This window comes from Tasmannia lanceolata, unplaced genomic scaffold (assembly GCF_043159265.1).
Source record: "Tasmannia lanceolata isolate RefF3 unplaced genomic scaffold, GAP_Taslan_0.1 ptg000012l, whole genome shotgun sequence".
NCBI lineage: Eukaryota > Viridiplantae > Streptophyta > Magnoliopsida > Canellales > Winteraceae > Tasmannia > Tasmannia lanceolata.
The window spans coordinates 30,942,041-30,956,790 of NW_027518689.1; the positions used below are offsets into that span (position 1 = coordinate 30,942,041).

The following is a 14,750-nucleotide window of genomic DNA, read 5'->3' on the forward strand; positions in this document are numbered from 1 at the left end:
TGTATTGCTTAGCATAGGGTTCAAATGGGTTGTAATGCTTACCGTACAATTCATATGTGTTGTATTGAATGGCAATGGTTGAGATAGTATATGGTCTGGTGTCTAGGTCTGTCTTCTTATATGGTTAAGATGGGTTGAGATGGTATATGCTATGGTAATTGAACATGGTAATTCAACCTGGTAATTCAAAATGGTAGTTCAACATGGCAATTCAACCAACTCATTCAACCTGATAATTGAACATGGTAATTCACAGTGGTTATTGAAGATGCTGGCAATTGATGTTGATTGCATTCAATCATTATTAATGTTGGTTGAATGATGCCTTTCATGGTTGGTAAGTAAACTTGGTAATTGAACCTAGTAATTCAGACCAACCATTAAGAAGTATTCAAACCTCCCAATTAAGACGTAAAAACTGAAATAAGACCAAGCATCATGATAAGAAATAGATTGAAATCCACTTTCATTTCTTCAACACATTTCCTACATAGATAGAGTTAGATTAGAAATCTTTCAAAACATCATTTCAATACAGACAAATCCATGGGTACTACATTTTCTTCCCACTCACAATCCCATTCCAACAAACTACGCCCACTAAGAAAACAGCACATAGAAGAGCAGCACCCCATGACATGGCAAGTAAGGTCCGCAAAATCTTTTCCCTGCGACGATACTTGTCGACTTCGGCGTCCAACCTTTCAAGCTCCGCCAGCGCCTTTGAGAACTTCTGCATAACCTTCGGTACGATAGCACTTTCTTTTACACATATCGGTGGATCCACCCATTATAAAAAACCACAAGAAGCACCCATCTGAAATCATACAAGCTCATTTAGAGTTACCCCATAATTCATATCCAAAGTATGACTATTCACAAAAGATTGCTCACCTCATACCCAGAACACCCCAAAAACCTTCGTCCGAAGTTACTGCTAGTCCATGATATCCTTAGTGGCGCTCGTTGTCCACAATGGCATGGTGTGAAGGCAGAACCTTGTGAATGTTGACCACTTGAAGAGAAACCAGCTAATGCCATCTACCTAGGCCAAAAAAATACCCAACTGTCATTTTTTTCCAAATTAGGCAAACCCTATGTGTCAAATTAGGCAAACCCTTATAATGCACTTATAAGTGTTTCTTACTTGTAAATTAACCAACATGCATTAACTGGTAGGGTTTCTATTAATAAAACTCATTCCAAACTCTAACTTACAAGGGTTTCTGACAAATAAATCACAGCCAGAAATCAAATACAAGAAAACCCCCAGAATTCAAATACAAAAAAACCCCCACAAATCAAACACAAGAAAACCCCCAAAAATCACATCCAAGTAAACAACAAATATTAGGGTTTATTAAGAAGTAACATTAGGTTTACACAACAACCAAAAATACATTGGATGAAATGACAAACTTTTCTGCCTCAAATAGTAACAAATTTCACCACACATACGTGATTAACAGTACATTACTTTGTTTGCACAAAGGGAAATGACGAAATAAATAGATGTAGTATAAAATCACAAAACATACATGTAACCACGTGGGAGGTGTGTCCAGCCCAAAACCCTAACCCTTCGAAGTTCCCTCTTCCACAACGAAGCTCTGTTTCAGATTTTTTTTAAAAAAAACGGTCTGTAAATGCCTTATACAAAGAGAACACAGATACGGGGGTATTTTGGTCCATAAAATATCAACCCTGGTTACTTTCTGCGGTTCCGTGGGGTTAGCGTAACGGCCAGTTGACGGAAGGGGTATACTTATAACAAAATAAAACTAGAGGGGATGTCTTTGTCACGTTTTAAACTATAGGGGTTGAAGTGGATGTGTCAGAAACTAGAGGGGGTGTAAATGTAATTTTCCCTACTTTCTTTTATCTGTATCGCACGAGCTTTTCATTGCCGCCCCTCTCAAGAGAAACCCTAATCTCTCTCTCTCTCTCTCTCTCTCTCTCTCTCTCTCTCTCTCTCCGCACAGATCCGCCTTCCCTATCCGTCTTATACGAGAAGAAGCAGAAGAAAAAACTGGCAGCCCCTCCACCTTCGATGATTTTTTTAGCCTTTATGATTCTCTATCTAGATTTTTATACATGTTATCCAGTTTTTTTTATATTTTATTCCATTTGATTTTAATACCTATCTTCTTTGAGAAAACCACTTTTTGTTGCAAATTGGAGTATGTTGAGAATTCGGATGACGTGACCAAAGCTTTGAAACAATTGTGGGCAGAGGAGACCAATTAAAAGAAAGATTTGACTCTTTGGTGAATGCTTGGTTGGAGTAGCAAAGCCCATGTTGGCATTTGAATACCATTCTTGCATGTTCAGAGCTGTGATTTGTAAAATATCTTGTAGCCGGAAGGTCCAAAAGCATGGGCAAGATTAAAAAATGTTTCTTCTTCGAGCTAAAAAAAGAAAACAGAAAATATCTATTGAAAGTATTTAAACAGACAATTTTCTTTTGATTCAAAACCAAAGAATGACAACATGATTCATGTTGAACCCCTTTGCATACATTGTTATGGTGTGGTTATGGTGTTTTTAGCCTCCATTTCAATGGAAAATTATGATGTGGTTGTAGTGTTCTGGTTCTAGTGTGCTTTCCCATGTAAAGAGATATAGAGGCGGAAATGTGAACATAGGCGTTCTTTTAAGTCCCTTTTAAAAAAAAAAAACCAATACATATTAAACTCATTTTATTCTATTTTTGGCTTTTCCGTTTATTTGATCATTTTTTACTACATATTATTTATCCAATGCCGTATTAAACCCGAATTTTCCTGTACAGTATTTTTGCCGTATCACATTTTGCTAACTATGATTAAGATAGTGTCCAGCAAGGAAGTGAGGACATCTTTAGTCTTAGTAAGGTTTATGGCTTATCTTATGGTGGGAGCCACTATGATCACGGGCATCTAAACGGATGAACATTTATGTGGAACACAAAAGCAAGTTAGGGAAATCTATCAATCTTAAAATAAAATAAAAATTGGTAGGAAAGAAAGGCACATGGAATGTTTGTTGGACCAAAATAAAATTGCGGATGGCCACAATCCCAATAACACATGGCGTGTGATGGGAAGCAAACCTCGTGAAAGAGACGGGAGGCATGAATGGTTACGAGACAAAAATTACATTAATTATACAATATCAAGTGGAATATGAAGCTTTGGTCATTTCTATTTGGAATTTTATCCATAATAAATTCTCCGTTCCAAAAGACATACTTTCTTTATAAATAAAAAAACAGTTTAGAAGCCCCTCACTTGTCCTTTTGATTTTATTTTTGAAATTATATTATGAGAATGCTAAAATGAAAGGAGAAATATACAATGTCAAAGTCAAGAATAAATGAACTTTGATGATGTGGGTCCATTGGGGGCGTCCTCAGGGCTGATTTTTGTAAGGACTCCCTTCTCTTAAGCATTCTTCCTTCCTCATATGCTCCTCTAACCAAACCATAGTTACCAAAAGATGGGTGTACCTTTTGAAACATTTTTAGTTGAGGGCTGCTAGCAAAACAGGATTTCATTTGGAAAATAAAGACGAAACTCCATGTCGTGACACATGCGTAAGAAGACAAGGAAGTGAGCTCGAATCCCCATGAAATGCAAAAAAAATGTAAAAAAGACCAAATCGATGGTCAATTTCATTTCCGTCCATATTTTCCAAACAAAATCACATTTTTGAAGTGTTTTCGTTTTTAGTTTACATAACTATATAGATAATATTTACCAAGAAGAGAGTTGACATATTTTACGAAGGACCTTCATTTCTTGGTTTTGGAAGAAATTGAAGGGCTAACAAGGGCAAGAACTTCAATTCTTCAACATCAAAGTGGTCCACGAGATCGACGGCTAGAAAACAGAAATTTAGAATCACTTTTAAGAAATCAACTAAGCTTAGTAGGAAGTGTTCTCTCTATCTCTCTTGCTTCATGAAAAGCCATTTGGATCTATAATCTTATATGCATGTAGTCTTATTTGTACCTAGTTTTATATGGAAATATTCATTATATGCGGTTTTATACCCACTTTATTTGATTCATATCCAAAGAAGACCTGCATCTCCCTGTCAAAGCTATGTGAGATCTTCAAAATCATTTTTCATTTTTATATGCTGAAAGTTTCATCTTGAATAAATGAATATGACGTTCGGTAACTTTCCAGGTAAATTTCATTAAAAAAAGTGAAAATCAACCTTGCCATGAGTTTGTTTTCTTTTCCTGGGAAAACTCTCAATGATTTTTTCTGATATATTTGCCCCCTTTTTTACTTGGGACAGCCCCATGTAGTGTATTTATGACCACCCTTTTACATTGAAAGGGGCTGTCCCAAGTAAAAAACTAGGAATATATCATTTTACACACACACAATCAGGGGAAGTAATATATTTGCCCCACTTCTTCTCTGGACCACCTCTCTTTCTTACATTTATGACTACTATGATACAGCCATGGTTTTAAATTTCGACCAATTTTGGATTTCGGTCCGAAATTTTGGTTTTCGATGGGTCCGAAACGGTTACCGAAACCGAAATTTTAAACCATGGATACAACAGAAGAAGAGCGTGGCCTAGGACAGAAAAGTGCCAAATAGGCCACCTCCTTTTAGTGGTAACATAGAAGAGGGTGGCGCAGATAAGAAAAGTGGGCGAATACATCATTTCCTATATAAATTCGTAACCCCTGTAGGATGATTCACACCACTTTTCTGCCTTTTCACGTGAATTGTGGCAGACTTTAACGCTTTTTGACGTGTAACAAGCCTGCGAATCATCCTACATTGGGTGCGAATTTATCATTTCAGTAATCAAATTATATGTCGGTCTTTTCCCTCTTCTGTATTTAGGGTTTTAGCCCCCTCCTGCATTTGTATCTCTTTGGCGTATTTAGGGTTTAGGGTTTTAGCCGAACTTATAGCAGCAATGGCAGAAAACCCTACCTCAAAACTCTTCCCCATAAAATCAAGACTCCAACCCAATTCCAAAAAGCCCTCATCCTCTCCTGAATCCAAATACTGGAAATCCTTCAAATCTGACCAAATCTCCGGCCTAATTTCCTCTATAGCCTCTCTAGATTTCTCCCCTTCAAACCCTAACGATCTCGCCCTCACCTCCTCTGCCTCAATCTCAATCTACGACTCCAAATCCTTCACCCTCAAATCCACAATCTCCTCCTTCTCCGACCTCGCCTACTCCGCCACCTTCCGCTCCGATGGCCGCCTCCTCGCCGCCGGCGGAGAATCCGGCCTCGTCCAAGTCTTCGACCCCAAAACCCGTCTCCCCCTCCGTCATCTCCGCGGCCACTCTCGCCCTGTTCGAATCGTCAAATACCCCGCGGGAAATGATAAGCTCCACCTATTTTCCGGCGGGGACGATGCCCTCCTTAAGTATTGGGATGTCGCCGGAGAAACCCAAATCCTATCTTTCCAAGCCCACAAGGATTATATACGAAGCGGGTCGCCTTCTCCTGTAACTGACGAATTGTTCGCCACGGGTTCGTATGATCATAATGTTAAGGTATGGGATGTTAGAGTTTCGAATTCGAAATCTGATTCTTGTGTTATGGAATTCAATCATGGGAAACCTGTGGAGGATGTTTTGTTCCTACCGTCTGGTGGTTTGATTGCGACCGCAGGTGGGAATTCGGTTAAGATTTGGGATGTTATTGGTGGGGGTAGGCTTTTACATACTATGGATAGTCATAATAAGACTGTTACTTCTCTTTGTATTGGTAAGGTTGAAAAGAGTGGTGAGAAACGGATTCTCAGTGTTTCGTTGGATGGGTATATGAAGGTTTTTGATTACGCAGGGTTTAGGATCACGCATTCGATGAGGTTTCCTGCCCCGCTTATGTCGGTGGGTTTTTCGCCTTTGTGTTCTTCGTATGTGATTGGGACTTCAAATGGAAACCTTTTTATTGGCAAGAGGAAGGAACGAGCGGAGGTTGATGATGGGTTGGAGAAATTAGAAGGAGATTCGGTTGTGCGAATGGAGAAACGGGTTTTGAAGCTGTCGAATTATCGGTACTTCCACCGTGGGCAGACTGAGAAACCGTCGGAGGGGGATTCTGTGATTAAGAAAAGGCGGATGGTAAAGATAGCGGAGCATGATAAGTTATTGAGGAAGTTTAGGCATAAGGAGGCACTTGTGTCTGTGCTGAATCAGAAGGACCCACGGAGCACGGTAGCAGTTATGGAGGAGTTGATTGCGAGAAAGAAGTTATTAAAATGCGTTTCAAATTTAGATGTGGATGAGCTCTTACTGCTTTTGAATTTTCTATGTAGATTCTCCACAATGCCACGATATGCGAGCTTCTTGATGGGGTTGGCAAGGAAGGTCCTTCAGTTACGCACAAAGGACATTAGGGATTCGGATGCATTCAAAAATCCCATTAGAAATCTGAGGCAAATGATTGATGAAGAGATAAAGATACAGCATTCCTTGCAAGAGATACAAGGAATCATTTCTCCTTTACTTAGGATTGCTGGAAGATAACATTATTGTTATTACTTCGTGGAAGAATGCAATCGGTTCATCTCTTGCAAGGTAATTCCTATTTCTTTATATTTTCATTGTCAAGGGTGAAATCTTTGTGATGTTGGTTTTGTTTCATCGGGCACTATTAATGATTGATGCCTCCCTATCTGATTTTGGCATTTGCTTATAAATTTCTCTGTTTATTTTTATTACTGTAATCAAGCTATTATGCCTGTTCCTTTTGTAGTTCTGACTAAACAATAGAAAATCTGGTTTGTTGTTAAAATTTTGCATTATGATTTTTTGTTAAATTTTAGGATTGCAGCATGCTTATCCTTTTGGTCGTTACAACTGTGCACTGTCTTGAAGAAAATGATATTATTTGACTGTTAAAGACTTTGGTGATTACAACCTTTACACCAAAAGGACAGCCATATGATCAGCTTTAAAGATGCATTTAGCTATTGCTGACTCTAAATTGTTCATTGGAGTATCCGTTCAAAAAAAAAAAAAATGTTGGTCAGAGTTCAAACATCCATGGAACAAAAATGAGTTGGAGAAAAGATTCATGTGTTAAAAAAGGGCTTGTAAATCAGTTAGATTTAATATGATTTTTTTCAGCTTGCCTATGTCCCTTCTATGTCATGGGTTGATAAAGAAGCTACGGCAAACATTTTCCTAGGGGATCCTCAGAAATTTTAAACTGGAGATTTTTAGCTTTGAAGCTTTGAATCATTCTTCTTTCTTCCAATTATATCTCCCTGATTTTTGTGCTTATCTGTTTTGCATTCAAATTATGGTGATGCTTGCTTCTAATATAATTTTAAAAGCAACAAACAAGTAAAGTGCAAAGAAGCCTGTGGCAATTACTCTATATGTGGCCTATCAGATGCCGTTGCAGGTATATACTGTGTGCACCTCAGATATTTTCTACCAAATATTCTTAGGAATAATAGTTTTTATAAGTTTGCATTGTTGTGATGCTATAATTGGGAAGATCCGAGAAATGAAAGAGATAGGCGCGGGTACTACAGGCCGCACCCCTATCTCTAAAGGGCCTTATGCAGTCCATGAGCTCGTAAGTCAAGTACGGAATGAGCCTTGTCTACGAAGCAGAGCTACTCCGTCAGCAACAGTTTTTCTTATTCTTTAATTAGTCAAATAAGTCTCATCAATCTTCATATTGTGAGCATTCATCCCCTTAACCAAGCCTTGCTTGTGAACTTTGTAGTTGCCCTCCTCCGTCCCCACCACCACCACCCACGCGCGCGCGCGCACACACACACACACACACAAATTCATGCCATTATTAGTATAGGTTGTAAGGTGCGTGTTAGCGCGATTATGAAGCAGCAAGCGAACTTCAACATACATGAGAGGGGCGTTAATAGGGTTTGAGAGGGGGTGTTCAATCATTAGGTCTAATGCCAGCTCATCCCCCGTTATTCAGTGCTCCCTGCTGCCTTGGCAGGTACCCTTTGTTGCTATTGTCCCGTTATTCAGTGCTCTCTGCTGCCTTGGCAGGTACCCTTTGTTGCTATTGTACCCTTTGTTTCCGGGTCAGAAAGAGAGACTAGACTCAATATCTACTTGGGTCAGGGTACAAGATTCCTTAAAAAAAGGCTTCATCCAAAACTCTCAATGCGCAAGCGAAATCAATCCCTTCACTCTCAATCCTTCTATCTAAGGTACAAGATTCCTTAGATTGGGTTTATGTAGCCATGTTATGCAGGAGCATCCCCTTGGCAATGATCACATCGGCCCATCCTAGCTCATTAGAATAGGATATCCCATTTTTGTTGCATTACTTGTGCTAGTAGGACGGCCTAGTCATTTTGGTGTTGTGCATGTCCTTTTATGTCTTTTGGTTGAAGTAAGGGTAGTTTGGTTATTTTGCTAGGGTACATGGGTTTTTAGTCATTTACCAATTAGTATTGTGTCATTTCATTGTAAGTTTATTATTATTTTTTATTGGTATTGTAAGGGGTCTTTATAAAAGCCAATTTCCCTCTTTTTTTTAGATCAGATCTGGAAGTGTAATTTTGAATTTGGAGAAGATAGAAATTAGAAAGTTTGGAGGGAATTTTCTCCTCTCCTTTGCAAAGAGGGGGGGGATTTCTTGCTTCTTTTCGTGAATTTGAAGGATTATAAGCTGGAATTCACAGCTCGTTCTCCAATTCCAAGCCAATTTCTTCTTGATGGGATCAAGGACTTTCTTCAAACTAAGAGAGTTCGGCATCCCCCTGCTGAATTTCATCAAAGCCAATTGAAGGGCCTTCAAAGAAAGGGCACAATCTGCAGATCTATTCTTATGCAAATTTCGGAATCCTGTAAGCGATATCCGTCATCTTCATTAGCATTTTCATCTTAGTGATTAAGGCCCTGTTTGTTTGAGATTATGACAACCGATTGTGGAGTCCCCAACCGATTATTGGACCGAAAATTGCACTAAATTTGAGTCCAATAATCGGTTGGGGACTACACACTCGGTTGTCATAATCTAAAACAAACAGGCTCTAATTGTTTGAAATTGTGGTCGGCTTCTGCAAGAAGGAAATAAAGGTTAAAGCTCAGTTCAGAAATCTTGTTAAAGTCATGTAATAGTTTGGCCTTCCATAATCCTAATTCGAACGAAATATCCGCTCATCTCCTCTTAATTCAATAGATCTTTGAAGCTTTAAGGACATTAGATATTGTAAGCAAAATTGAAAGGTCTGGCTGCTTATGTGATTCTAAGGTTTTCTGGACTGCTTGCCGGACCTAACTCATGGCCCATATAAGCTCTCGGTTTTGAGCCCTAAAGTGAGTCACATGATCATGGATTACTCGTTTTCACTAGTTTTGGGAAGTTAACCACAAGTTACAAGGCACTGCTATTGGTCTGAACTTCTACCTTGAACACAGACAGCTGGGACAATGAACCTTTTCTAAGGCATCTTGCTTTCCTTGAGCTGCCATTAGAATTTGGAAGCCTTTCATAGGTTGCCCACTAATCCAATTGATGGCCGAGACCAGTTCTTTGTATTCTGCTGCGAGCTGACCTATTTACTTGATAGTTCTTGAGTAAATCAACATGAAAAGCTCAATAGGGATAGAGATCCACAGTTACTACTAGACCGCACAACTTGGGATTTTGAGCTAAAAATCACACACGCAGCCGTTCATCCAATTCTTTATTTAGATAACCTATGCATTTTCTGGTCCCGCGTACTTCGCCCTGCATCATCTTGGCCCTATCAAGTGAAAGCATGAATAGTAGAGTTGGGGGGTTGAACCTGGGTTTCTATTTTAGGAATTTAGGAACTTCCTTTTATTAATGAAATAGGATGTTTATAGTTTCTTGATCAAATATTAAGATTAAGATTAGGGTTTGAGAGAGTCATGGAAGTATGTGTGCTGATGTGTGTGTTTTTGTTTTTGTTTTAGAAAAGACATGCTTAGTTTGTGCAATTATTAAAGCATGGTAGTGTCATTAAAAAGAAAATTTAAAGCGTGGTAGTGCTAATATCAATAGCCTAAATAAAATGCAAGAGAAAGGGATCCAAATGGGTTGGCTGAGAGAATAAGAAACAAGTATTGAAATTGAGAGATGAGAAAAGATGGAAAATGAGAGACGCGGTTGGTTTACCTGAATTTTGAAACCAAGAGGAACAAGTATTGAGTCTTGCGAAATCTCATATCCAAAGATCACGATTTGCTCATAGATTATCTTCTCTGATTTTTGCAAAAAGATAGCATGTGGGGGGTAGTTTGGAGAGAGAGAGAGAGAGTTGTAGCCTGTGTAAGGAGTAAGAGGGGGGCGAATGTGGTTGAAAAGGGGCGGGAGGGTTTACTAGTTGGGCCCGTGGAAGGAGTAAGAGGGGCGAATGTGGTGGAAAAGGGGCGGAGAGTAAGAGGGAGTGAATGTGGTCAAAAAGTGGGGAGTACGAGGGGCGAATTTGGTGAAAAAAGGTGGTGGAGTTATCATCTCTCATCAAATAAAGAGACGTCGTACACTTTTTTCGGGACCCATAAGTGTGTGTGTGTGTGTGTGTGGCGCGGCCGGGGGGGGGGTGTGGGGGGCGCAGGGATTTGGTAGAAAAGTGGGGCGGATTTTCATCTCCCATCACAAATATTTGCCATTTGTTTAGCATAGTCATGGCCAGCGCCATAAATCTGCTCTCTTGACCTGATCTGTACCCTAGTTTGGCGTAGATTTGACTCGTGATATTGTCGGTGCATCATTCATTTGTGCCATGGTTCCAACCTTTGTTGAATTCGGATGCACAACTGGGAACGTCTAAAGATGTTTGGGAGGGTGGGAACAAGATTCTAGAGGAAGAGGAATCCATGAATCACTTGTTTATTCTTTGTAAATCTTCTTCTGATTTCGTCCTTTATCTTCTGGCTGCTTTCCAAGTCAGCAAGGAGGGTTTGTGTATGATGGTTGAAAGGTCCTTTTGTAAAGAGGAAAAATTCTTTGGCAAATTATTCCCTTTGCTACGACATGGGTGTGTTTGGAATGGAAGGATTAAATGAATATTTGAGGGGACGGTCAAGTTTATAGCTGGGTAACCTTGATGTTAAGTTTGCCACAGTGAATTGGGCAGTCATCCTTGAGGAAGGACTTTGGACATACAATTATTGATGTATTATGGGATTCAAATGATTGCAAGATTAAATAGGTCGGACAAAGTATTGGCAAGATGGATGCCACTATCCATTGATGCTGTCAAGCAAAACTTTGAAGAAAACTTGGATTAGTTCAGATGTGTATATTTTCAAATACATCTATTTCTGCAGTTGTAATCACTATGATTTTGAATCTTTGCTTCATATTTTGGAGCCTTACTATCTGTCCCCTCACGTGGACGACAGTTGGATATGGACTCCCGACCCTCAAGGGGGTTTTTCCGTTCGATCCTTTTTCCGCCTTCTGTCTGAAGATCATGAGTCGACTTCGAGGATCTCTGGCGTATGGGATACCATTGTCCCTCCTAGTGTTGCTGCCTTCGCAGGGACGGTCGGTCATAGCTGTATTAACACTTGTGAGTGGTTGAAGAAAAGGGGTTTCCACTTGCCTACCTGGTGTGTTTTGTGTCATGCAGAGGAGTCGTCTCTGGACCACTTGTTCGTTCTCTGTAAATTCGCGCACAGGGTGTGGATGGCCATCCTTAATGCTTTTGGTATGTCCTGGGTTTTACCTAATCAAATTTCCTCTATTATCCTTCACTGGGTCAGGGCTTTCAACGGCTGCATAGGGCAGGCTATGTGGAAGGCTCTTCCTTTGGTGGAATCTGGCACCTTTGGAGGGAGAGAAATGGCCGTGTCTTCCTGAACAAATCCAAATTTGGCAGTACCTCGTTCTGGATATCCGTATCTCTAATATCTTGGTCCCACTGCTGTGTTGGTATCCCGTACCCCATCGGTGTCTTTCTACTCAATTGGAACACCATCATTTCGGAAGGTAGGCGGACTTATAGCATCCACCCGTGCTGGGAACCCCCCCCCCCCGGACAGTTGGTTCAAGCTCAATTTCGACGGCAGTTCCATCGGAAACCCTGGTAGAGCCGGCATTGGAGGCCTTGTTAGGGATTCTGCGAGTCGCATGGTTATGACTTTTGCTGGCTCGGTCGGTGTATGTAATGCCACTGAGGCTGAGGCTAAGGCCCTGTTGTATGGTCTCCAATGGTATCTACCCAACAACCTTGGGCCTCTCATGGTCAAAGGGGATTCCTCCAATGCGATTGGCTGGGCCCTAGGAAAATGCCCGTGGAAACTATACTCAACATTGGAGGAGATTCACGACCTCATCCGGATCATCAACACTCAGATAGAGCATAGAAGGAGATCGGCAAATTGTCAAGCTGATGTTTTGGCAAAGGGAGGGGGTTGATATTTTTCCGACGCGTATTGTATTTTTCGATATCGGGATGTACTGTACTTGTAATGTACTTGGGGTCTATTTCCGCAATGTTGATCATTGTAATCTTTGTGGGACTCCTTTCCCCCTCTTATTTTTGAAATAAAATTATCATTACCTTTCAAAAAAAAAAAATCACTATGATTTTGAAGAATTAGTAATATTACTTGGTGTGGCTGAAAATGTTGGAGTTACACATTTGAAAGCAGTTTTGCTTTTGCTGCTGTGCTCTTGATGTATGATGCTGTGAGCAGATTAGTTGACAGGGCATCTTAAAACTGTGGTTATTCAATCTACATGTTTTGATTACTCCGTTTTATATATTCCATCATAAAATCTATAATCTACGTCTAGGGTGTTCATCTCTCTATTTGTGCCTTTCAATTAGCTGCCTGCCAGTGAAATATTAGTTGTTGGATTCTTTAGTTCTTTAGTTCTTAGCTGGATGAACTGGGACTTGAAATATTAGTTGTTGGGTTTTTGCAGATGTGCAGGTGGACAGCATTTTCAATCATGCTTTTTTATTTGCAACTTATTCCGTTTCTTTGGGTTTTAATAGTTCACTAGGATAATTGTTAGTGCCTATTGTGCAGGTTGAATCGGTAGTTCTGCTACATGCCTCGGGTTATTTTGGTGGTTCTACTACATGCCTCAGGTTATTTGGTGGTTCTCAATCTCTGTAGTTGCTGGGGCCAATGACTAATGGATGGTGGGTCTTGGATCTTTTCCATAATATGTTTTTTTATTTGTAAGCTATGGCTAACTTTGACCCCTTAAAATCGTGAAGCTTTAGGCTCGAGATTTCTCAGCATAAAATCCTAGTCGCGCAACCAGTGGGAAGTTGACCCTGATCAATGTACACTGAACATTTCTTGGAAGGATGTTGTTTAATGCACTCTTTGTCACTTGTATTTTGAGATAATTTTTTCTCTGTGCTAGTAATTTTATTTTGAGATAATTTTTTTTTAAGTGCTAGTAATTTTTTTCAGTATGGGCTGTGCATTTTTGTGTAAAACTTGGCGCGCTGCTTAAACAGCAAAAATGTCAAGTGATGTTGATATGCGAGATTTTAAATCCAATTTCATTTACAAAGAGTGGCCAAACATCATATTTGGAAACAAATTATTTACAAACCTGTGAGTTTGGAAGTTTTGGATTTCAAATTCACATATTTCCAAATCTCAAATCTAAATTCAAATCTGAATTTTAGACGCATCCAAACGGGCCCGCCCTTTATTTAACTACTATATCAGAGTTCTTAGTTGTGTTAAGTATGTTGGGTTTGTGCTGCGGAAGAGTTCCAGTAAGGACCTGAAAGCATGAGTGGAACACAGCTGTAGTTAGAGTTGTAAATGGATATTCGGAAATTCGATTACCGTCCGCATCCGAATCCGTTTCAAGCGGATATTATCCGAATCCGTTTATGAGATATCCGGCTCTTAGCGGATGCGAATCTGGTAAATGGTATATCCGATCTGTTTAACATCCGAATCCGAGAAGTAAATCTTTTTTATTTATTATTAATAATATCATTAATATTTATTTTTAGTAATGACACACTATCTTTTGTTTCTATAAGAAAAGTGAATATTCTTTTTAGAAAAAATAAAATAAAAACAAAAATAGCCCAAACCCATTCCATCAAAATAACCCAAACTCATTCCATCATATACAAAAAAAAAAAAAAAAACCCAAAGACCACTACCAACACTATCATCCATCTCTCTCTCCCTCTCTCTCTCTCTCTCTCTCTCTCTCTGCCTTTGTTTTAAAAGGAAGAAGAGGATCTCATATATTTCAGGGTTTGAGAGTTAATTTTGTGAAGAGAATGTAGAGGTCTAGTTTTAGGGTTTGGAAAATTCATTCGAGTAAGTAGGAGAAAAAAGATAAAGTGCTGCAATAAAATGTTCAAATTTACCGGATAAACGGATACGGATAATATCCGAATTCGAACAATATCCGACGGATACGAATTCGGTAATAGATATTAAATATCCGTCGAATCCGAATCCGAATTCGGATTGTGTATACTGTAATCGAATTCGGATATAGCCATATCCGCTCCGAATTCAATCCGTTTACACCCCTAGCTGTAGTATTAACTTCATGTCCAAAGTAGTAGTTTGAAACTTTGAATCACTATTCAACATGGGTGGGTTTCCTGCAATCTCCATGAATTTAACGGGTTTAATTGTTGAATGTCATAAGCTCTGTTGAAATTAGCACTTTCAATTTACTAGCTTTGCTATTAGATTTTGCATGATCATTCATAGTCTCAAGGACAAGTGATTATTTTCTATTGATAGTGGGCTACGGTCGTTATCTCTGCAGGGATTTGCTAAGATCCATTGCAAAAGGCTTTTCG

The 14,750-nt window shown here is 39.5% G+C and overlaps 1 protein-coding gene across 1 annotated transcript; it reads left to right on the plus strand.

Annotated features, from left to right (window-relative positions):
* Window positions 1-4,752: 4,752 nt before the first annotated feature.
* On the plus strand, window positions 4,753-13,343 carry SWA1 (transducin family protein / WD-40 repeat family protein). Its single transcript, XM_077392020.1, has 2 exons — window positions 4,753-6,552; window positions 12,979-13,343. Exon 1 carries the CDS (start codon window positions 4,930-4,932, stop codon window positions 6,499-6,501), a length of 1,572 nt encoding a protein of 523 aa, XP_077248135.1. The 5' UTR covers window positions 4,753-4,929; the 3' UTR covers window positions 6,502-6,552; window positions 12,979-13,343.
* The last annotated feature ends 1,407 nt before the right edge of the window (window positions 13,344-14,750 follow it).

What these genes read in the sequence shown, in the direction of transcription:
- SWA1 (XM_077392020.1), top strand. Translation starts at nt 4,930, where the DNA reads ATGGCAGAAAACCCTACCTCAAAACTCTTCCCCATAAAATCAAGACTC.